The 9,690-nt window shown below is 39.9% G+C and overlaps 1 protein-coding gene across 1 annotated transcript; it reads left to right on the forward strand.

The window, feature by feature from the left end:
* Positions 1 to 6,938: 6,938 nt before the first annotated feature.
* Positions 6,939 to 9,690, forward strand: LOC112188875 (monooxygenase 2). Its single transcript, XM_024328109.2, has 5 exons — positions 6,939 to 7,244; positions 8,080 to 8,142; positions 8,256 to 8,433; positions 8,515 to 8,743; positions 9,035 to 9,690. Exons 1-5 carry the CDS (start codon positions 7,021 to 7,023, stop codon positions 9,562 to 9,564), a joined length of 1,224 nt encoding a protein of 407 aa, XP_024183877.2. The 5' UTR covers positions 6,939 to 7,020; the 3' UTR covers positions 9,565 to 9,690.

A 9,690-nucleotide genomic window follows, 5' to 3' on the forward strand; every position in this document is an offset into this window, starting at 1 on the left:
CTCTCATCCTACGTACTCGTGGTTACAATTCATTTAGCATACTAACTTATAGGCCTAAACTTCTTAAAGCATAGGTCCCTTTCAAAAAAAAAAAACATAGGTCATGAAATGACCAATTCACCACATAAACAAAGAGAAGATATAAACAGTTGACAAGTCATGAACACATCAACTGCCGGTTTCCAGTCTCCAAATCTCAATCATTATCATTAGACCTGGGCTAGAATCCTTATCCAGAAACATCAAAAATCATGCTGAACCAGATCTAATAATAAATAAACTCACTCCTACTGGATCGAATTGATAAGAACATAAACTACACTTGATCTTAACCAAAAATCCTTTTGATTTCTTTTTCTTTTGCTGCAAAAAGTTTCAAAACTTCACACATATAAACATCCCACACCGATAAAGAAGACTGACTCAAAATACATGCAGATATGCAAGAATTTCAGCTCGCGAATATCAAAATCGATCATTTTCATCAGCAAATACGAATCAAATCTGAACCCACTAACTTTCATACCCATTACCCATTCCGGCCACCAGCGCCGAGTCCACTGGCTTTTTCCTCTTCTGCGATACCCTCTTCTTCGATTCATCTTCCACCTCACCTAAAACCTCAGGGAAGTCGACTATTGGGCAGTGACCGACCCTTATGTCACCGCCGGTGATCGAAGGAGGAGCGAATAGGCCGACAAGGATCGCCAGAGTGACCCAAATCAGAAGCGATTGGTAGGGTTCTCATTCAAGAAAAAAGAGAGAGAGAGAGACCCAGTAAACGAATGAAATGTAAAACAGTGAACTGGGCCTTGTTGATTTTGCAGATTTCGCCAGAAGTGCTTCACTCCAAGGGAATCAGCTTGATCTGGAGAGGCTGAATAGGCTCGATCTTAGTTCACAGGCTCAATCCAATTGGCGGTCAACAATCTCACTCAGAGGTTAGAGAGAAGAACGCGCAGGCTCAATCCAAAACTTGTTCTGAAAACGCGCAGGCATATCCTTTCCCAATCAAGTAGCCACTTTAATAAGCATTTTAGCCTCTTTGTAAACGCGCTCCGTGGTCTAGAGCCACTTGACTTGGATAAATGAAGTTCACCATGAACCTTCATGTACGTTCAGTATCTAGATCCCTATAGAGATATGCAGTGACCACATTCGTAAGATGCATTTCAGTTATTCGAAAACTACCAAACTGATAGGGTAGTGGAGTATGACATCCATTACGAGATAATATGTCTCATCGTAGTCGATTCCAGGGTGTTTTGTGAGAAGCCTTGCGCCATAAGGCGAGATTACCATCACTTTTTCTCATCACGCTTTCTAACGAAGATCCATTAGTCAACAGGTTTTATGTTAGGAGCTGTTGGCATCACTGGCTCAAAAACCTTCCTCTTCGTTAGAGAATCCAACTTAACCTGGATTGCATCTTTCTATTTAGGCCAAATCTCTCTACATTGGTATTCATTCATCAACGGAGCGTGGTTCGATATCATCTGACTCAACAAACTCATGCGCAATGAAATGCGCAACTACATCATCATTATGATGGAGTTTCTATCCTACGTCTCATGTACACTAGTGTAATTTTCATAGAGCTCTATACTCTCAGGAATAGATTCTGACGTTGAGGCGTCCTCCAACGATAACCGGAAGATTCTCATGAGACGAATTTTGAGTCTTGATAATCCAAGAATTAAGTTGTGCCAAAGTAATATCCTTCGAACCCACGGGCCTCCCATACATCCTAACTGGGGCCATGGCCTATATAACACCAAAGTTTCACTCTCTTTGGCGTTGGCGCCATGCCTACCTCCGTGTAGGGTGGAGCTACATCCTCTCGTAGGGACGTCCATCTTTGCAGGCATGTTCGCATCAAATATGTGTGATCTCATCACTTTATTAGGGATCGAGATGAGACATAGTGTGGATAGACCACGACAGTTTCTATCGTTCCTGTTGAACATTTGTCACGCCCCTGATTTTGCCACAAATAAAATCGATATATAACCCCATAATTATACATGCGCAATCATTCAGCCATCAATACAAAATATATGGAGACGTCTTCCCTTTACAGCAAGTACATATTGATGCCCTGAACCACAATTTCAAATATTGACCCGCTCCACAGAGTCATATATTACAAAACTTACGAATTAAATTGTCATCACAAAATAAAACGTAAGTGCTCCTCAGAGCTTATTACATAGTGGAAGTCATAACAATGGCAAAGCCAACAAAATTTGCTTCCTACCCGTTCAGCTGCCAACAAGCTACCTCAGCTTCAGCCACGATTACCTTGACCTGCAGGATTAACCCCTACACCAATAGAATGGTGCACCGGGTTTCCACACAACAAAACCTTGTAAGCTTATAAAAGCTCGTATGAGTAACTCATGAACATCAATCAACAATTGACACACATCAGCTAAAGGAAACCATGCAACCATGATTCCTTCTAACACTCCATAACCTTTCCATCTAAAGAACAACATAAATCACCGCTGTGACAATGTTCTATTTGCTAACTTAACCATCAAGAAGCAATTCAAGTCTCACCTAGACAATAAAAGAAGAATACTCAAGGAATTCTCCTTTAACTACATACTTATGAGTCTCTAGCAACCTCGACCGTTACCCCCATAATCTATAATGGCAGACAGACTATAGCTCTATTGAAATAGTAACCACTTGTCTGGCCACAGACGTGATTACCTATTTCCTGCCTTGGTCACCATCTGCGACCTGTCACCTTCTGTGACGTGTGGTTTTCAGACCCCGTCTGGTCTCATAATCAACATTAAGGTCACCATCTGCAACCTGTCACCATCTGTGACACATGATCCTCAGACCCCATCTGGTCATGAAATCAAACATTAAGGTCACCGTCTGCAACCTGTTACCATCTGTGACATGTAATCTTCTTAGACCCTATCTGGTCTTAAAGTCAAACGTTAAGTAAGCCGCACCCGACCTAAAAACGTTACAAACATCTAGTTTCGGCTTTCCTAATCCCTGCTCACCATCTGTGACTCTTGGTACAAAGACCAATACATCTAAAATGAGTCACGCTTGACTCAAAAATGTAACATCAAGCTCAATACTTTTCAAACAATAGAAAACATCTTTTTCCACAATATTGTTCCTGAAAAGTCACATTCAACAATAATATGAACACCATCATGCATATTATTATTCATCACAATCATCCACAAGGATATATATATTTCACGTAAATATAGATATATATATATATATATATAGGTAGCCATTCGCTCAGGAATGCCTACTAATACCAACTATAGTTTGCAGTTAAATGATTAACGCCAAAACAATAATGGTAATTCCGTTCATAATTAACCTTGTGAGATTACTCACCTCGAAACTCCCGCTGCGTCTTCAATATAGCACAAGGCCTCCAATCCACAAAATAACCGTCCAATGTACTTCGTCAAGTACCTAATCACATACAGTTCCAACTTAGTAACGATTCACATTTGATTTAAGTTCGAAACCCCTGTTTTGAACTAAAATCCCCAAAGTGGCGCTAATCGAGGAAAAACCACATCCGAGACCTCCCAAAGTCTCCAAAATACGTCCACGATAGATGTGACCAAACCACAAGTCGATCGGAAGCTCGAATCCTCACGGATCGAATAAATCGATCGGTATGAAACTGCAAAAATCATAACAATTCCATACGAACTCCAAAATTTGCACATTATATATCAAAACGCTCATATCAACGACTAGAACATATATAATATCAAAAACAGTTCTCTACATTGCCAGAAAGCCACCAGAAAGCCGCCACAGGCGGTGGCGCACCGCCGCCAGCCAAAACTCAATATTTCACAAAACTCCCAACATCAAAAAGCTTCATCTAAGCATGCTTATGAATTCTCATAACTAGCTTGAAGTCAGAAAACAAGCATAAAGGGTCGAAAACTACCTCACAAGGTTTGGATTATTGCTCAAACTGAGTTGACCCGATTTCCACGTAAATCGATCAAAAAAAACACCATAGATCGATCAAGGAGCCTTCTCTGAACTCAACCAAGGAAGCATGAAGCCACGAAGTCGTCGGAGTTGTATTTTCCGGTCGGGTCCGAAATCACCCAACTGCACCACCTTGCTACGCCGCACATGGTGGATATTGCCGCTAGAGAACACCACAGGGACGACCAGAAGAAGGAGGCGAACCAGCTAACCAAGTTTCACAGCCAGAGACCGCCGCAGTTCACCGGAAAAGCCGGGTCGGGTCACTGGGTTTGGGTCGGGTCAGACGGAAAACTCAGACACTGAAGGTATCGACCGAGAGAGAAAAGAGAGAGAAAAAAAAGGTTTCCGAAAATGGAAACTTGAAATTATGAAAGAATTTCTGATTTTTCTCTATTTATACTAAAACGGAAACTTCTTCCGGTAGCCATAACTTTCTCATACGAACTTCGATTGACGCGTACCATATGTCCATAAACTCGTATCGACGCGCTCTACAACTTTTGTGAAGGAAGTTTTCCGAGAATCCCAATGTATAAAAAGTCAAACATCACACAACCCCCTAAACTGTTGGCTATCATCAATGCAGAGACCGGGAAAGTAGAGAGAGTCTTCTCGATAAAACATCGTATCAGTGATTTTCTGCCCACAGAATTCCATCAAAGACTTGATACGAAGTGCTTCCGAATTGTAATCAAGTACAGACTTGAAATCACAGAAGCGGAGGCTATACCATCTCACTTCTAAATCAGGAAGCAAGGAGTCACGAACGTTGCCAAAACGCTGCTTGAGTTCTACCCATAGTTTTCTTGTGTCTTCCTCATTGAGGTGCTCATTTTGAAGCGCGCCATTGAGCACGAACCCCCACAGTTCGGCTTAATTAGGTCTCCCCTTTGATGAAGAAAAGGGGTAAAAAGAAGAGAGTTTGCAAGTCCCTGAGAAAAAGAAGAGAAATTCATAAAAACTTCCAAAATGGGAACTTTTAGTAAAAATTACCTCAAAATAGGTCGCCGGAAAATTTGGCCTGAAAAAGTCTCCGAAAAATTTGGCCTGAAAAGTCGCCAGAAAGTGGCTGGACAAGTCGCCAGCAGTGACCTGTCGCCGGTACTGACGTGGCACCGGGAAGCTGATATGGCAGAATCTGCTAATGTGGCTGCTGACGATGCAGTTGACGTCGCTACTGACGATACTGCTGATGTGGCGTGCGTTAGTGGGCCGTGGCTTGGGCTGCGGTTTCGTGGACTTCTGTCAGCAATTGGGTCACGTGGGCTTTGTGGGCCGCGAATTTTTCTTTCCCTTTTTTTTCTTTCTTCTTCTTTTGCCGGTTCTGTCAGCCAATTCAGTGACTTTTAGGCCTGTTTTCAATATTTTTCTTCCAGTTCCTGAATTCTGGGATCGAGATGCTGCTGTTGGCAAATTTTGGTAGCAATTGGAGGTCCGAAATGTGGTGAACCGGTAAAGTATTTGCTGTGGGTGGTTTGTAAATTCCGGTGGCTGGTTCAGTAGGTTTCCGGTCGATTCTGGTGGTTCTGCTGCCGGTTCTGGATTCTTGGGGTCGAGGGCTTCAAGTTGTGTGGTGGAGACAGAAAAGGTTTCAAGGTTTGTATTCGGATTAAGGGTTTGGCTATTTGTTTCAGGGTTAGGGCTTCGTGCTGATAACTTGTTTAAGGAAAATTGAATTAGGAAAGAATTGAGTCGTACTTTCATTGATAATATGGGCCAATTTATATAGAGGATTACAAGACATAGAATCAGAGTTGTACAAGAAAACATAATCGTACAATTAATCGGATATCTATTAATATCTCCGAGACCCTATTACAACTAGGTCAAGTAAACTGGAGTTTGGCCCAGACCCTATTACAACTAGGTCAAGTAAACTGGAGTTTGGATTTACTTGAATAATTTTGTAATTATTCAATTATATATAGGGTAAATTGCGCAAATGAGAGGTTGATCATCAAAGAATTGCGGTGTGCATGGGAGAAGCAATATCATACCTTCAATCTATAATCTCGTTATCTTATCCTTATAAAATGAAATTGTTGTCTCAATGTTTCATCCACTAGATAACGTTTTTGGATTTGAAATTTTAACAATTCTAATGACTACTAACGGTTGAGCATTTTTTTCCCTACTAAAAAAAAAAAAATCAAAATTAGCTTGCCTAAAATTTGAGCCCTACCTCCGCCCTTGTTCGAATCCTAACGCAACTTGATTGGGGTATAGAATGCTCAAGAGACACAAAAACCTTCTGTTTTGAACTTATGTATTCATATCCAATTTTGTTAACTCTTGGGCAGGAGTTGCAACATAATTGTAAACGTAGTCAGCATTCGAAAGTTCTAGCTTGGTGATCGAAGGTAGATTATTTAGCTAATTAATCAGAAGTATCATGGCATCGTAACGATCTTTTTATTCATTCAGAATGTTCTATTTGAAGATGGTCGTACTAAATATATAAGGCTTTGGGTCTTTGTCCCTCGGTGTATTCTTCCAGATTCAATAATAATAATATCAGTAACACTAGGATAGGCAGCCCATATTAATGGGACTAGCCCCTTCAAAAAAAAAAACCCAGAAGTTTCATGCATGAGGTAATAAGTTGGAAAATTGATGTATACAAATGGAATACTTAATTGGTTAGTTATCATACTATTCTTCTCTCTACGTACACTTTCTGCTCTTTACAACGACAAAGAGGAGAGAATTCCAACACTTAGTCAACGAGGATGACAACAAAGTAAATTGCTCTCACATCACGAAGAAAAGTTTAGCCCCTAAAATACATGCCATTTCATTTTGTTACTTCCTTGTCAATGATTCAAAGTCGGTAATTGACCAGAGGTTGAGCCAGCAATTTAGACTTTTATTAGTTCATTTCCGCGACTATATATACCATACAAGTTAATTAAACACTAGATGTTTGTGTTTGTTAGAAACAGAAATCGAGTCGAAGAGAGAGCAAGAGATCGAGCTAGCAGAGAGAGAGAGAGAGAGAGAGAGAGGGAGACGGCGATGGAAACAATGGTGGAGGATGTGGTGATAGTAGGGGCAGGGATAGCCGGTTTGGCCACTGCAGTGGCGCTGAAGAGAGCAGGAATTGAAGCCCTTGTGTTGGAGAGATCCGAAGGGCTGAGAGCCACAGGTGCAGCCTTGACTCTATACCCCAACGCTTGGTCTGCTCTTGATGCATTGGGAATTTCTCAGAAGCTCGCAACTCGTTACGCCCCCACGCTAAAGTAGTACCTACATCCTCTTAGTAAATTTATTCTATGATTTTTTTTTTTTTTTTGAGATAAGAGAAACTTCAAATTAGATTAGAAATGACCTCATCATGCATGAGAAGTTTAACGTGCTAATATAATGTTACAAGTGAATTGGCTTTCTCATTATATAAGTACATGTAATTTACATATTAATAGAATTTCGATAAATAATAAGCATATTTCATTACTAATTGAACCAGCATATTAGGTGTAAGGTTTTGATCAAAAGACATCAGTGAAGTTACAAGTAATCATCACTTTATCCTATCACTTTTAGAATGGAGGATTTAATATTATTCCAACTAGTTATAAATTACAAATAGTTGGAATAATCTTCATGTACTATAACTTGGAATTTATCACTTTTTCTTTTGGGCAATTACTTGTACATAAAACTAGCTCCAACATACATATATAATGGTATATGATTTTCTTTCAAAGTACCTAGTTTGATTCTTTTCTAGACTAATACATGTATATAGGTTTTTTTTTTGAACAGATTATGCATGTATATAGGTTAACCATACTATTACTATTTTTTCTTTCTTTTTTTGGACTCCTTTATCCTATGTGTTGTTACATACATATTAAGGTTAATCATACCATAAAAGAAGACATTTTCGAGTTAGGTTTCTTTCTCTATCTTTTTTTTATTATTATTACTTTTTGCATCCATACATCTCGATCAGAAAAGAATCGGGAGATAGAAATTCTGTTAATTGACCATTTACTACGGCAACGAAGGATGGAGTTACATAATTAGCTAGCAAGATTCAACTTATATATATTTGGAGCTTAAAATTTTCAGGGGACATATAATTGATGTTGACACAGGAGAAGTTCAAGAAGTTTCTAGAGCCATAACCAATGAGTAAGCATATTAGCAAGTTGCTATTAACTCTAGCAATATTAGGAATGCATGGAATATTAATATTTAAGTATCGATCATTATGTTTAATAATTTACTTACCTAAAAACATGCAGGGTTCCAGTTGGACCGAGATGTTTACACCGGAAAGCCTTACTCGAGGCCTTGGCAGATGAATTACCAATTCATTCAGTCCGTTTCTCTTCCAAGATCACTGCTATTGATACCCAACAACATGAAGGTTCATCCCTTGCCATTGTTCACATGGAAAATGGAACTATTATCAAAGCAAAGGTAAAGTTAAAATCTTGAGCAACTCAAAGTGAATGCACTATAAGTACCAATTATTCATTTCCTTTAATTACATGCATGTAGGTTCTGATAGGGTGTGACGGTGTGCACTCGGTGGTGTCACGCTGGTTAGGGCTCGGTGAACCAGTCCTTTCGGGTCGATCAGCGGTTCGTGGATTGGCTGTGTTTCCTCAAGGCCATGGACTCGGCCAAAACTTTCGACAGTACGTAGGAACAGGCATAAGGGCTGGTTTTATTCCCGTTTCTGACAAAGACGTATATTGGTTCTTCAGTTGCATATCTCCAGCTAAAGGTACGTTTGGAATCTTGCATACCTCTGGAATTTATGGTAGCAGAAACAAAGCCTTTTCGACCCACTGCCATTTGCTTTTCTACAGAATCTATATACTTCAAACGTAACATGGTATCAAATCAGGTGTATCTTAGGGCATCGGATATAAGATAAAGTAATTAACCATAGCCTACTTGACAATTAATCTTGGGTTGAATACTTTAATTTTTATAGATCGATGCAAAGGGCAAAAGCTAGTTTGTATTGCCAATTGCTCAAGATTTTATGTTTCATTTTCTTTCATTAATGCAGGTGAAAGCTTGGGAGAGGATCCGAAAGAAACTAAAAAACAAGTACTTGAGAATTATGCCAAGGACCTCCCACCTTTATACCTAGACGTTGTGCAGCACTCGGATCTTTCAACGTTGACAAGGGCTCCGCTGAAGTTCAGATATCCATGGCATGTTGTATTTGGGAACTTAAGCAAGCAAAACATCACGGTGGCCGGCGATGCCATGCACCCGATGACACCTGATTTAGCACAAGGGGGTGGCTCAGCCTTAGAAGATGCCGTGATCTTAGGCAGACACATAGGGAAATCCTTTGTTAAAAATGGACGAGTTCTGGTGCCAAAAGAGATGGCCGTCGCAATTGACAAATATATAGAAGAAAGAAGGTGGCACGTTGCTTTGTTGATTGCGGGATCTTATATATCAGGATGGGTGCAACAAGCAGGGTCTGGCTGGGGTAAGAAATTCTTGAGGGATGTCATGTTTTACAAGTTCCTTTACCCTAAAATTGTTAGATATATGCACTATGACTGTGGAAAACTTGATTTCTAGTGCTTTTGAAGCATTGTGTACAACTGGACAAGATTGATCGTTGCTAAGTTCTCATTATTGATCGACTTCCTGATTCAATTCCTTTTTTGGCATACAATGAAGCAATATTAATCTACGAAATAAATT

The sequence above is a fragment of the Rosa chinensis genome, chromosome 2 (assembly GCF_002994745.2).
Source record: "Rosa chinensis cultivar Old Blush chromosome 2, RchiOBHm-V2, whole genome shotgun sequence".
Classification (NCBI taxonomy): Eukaryota; Viridiplantae; Streptophyta; class Magnoliopsida; order Rosales; family Rosaceae; genus Rosa; species Rosa chinensis.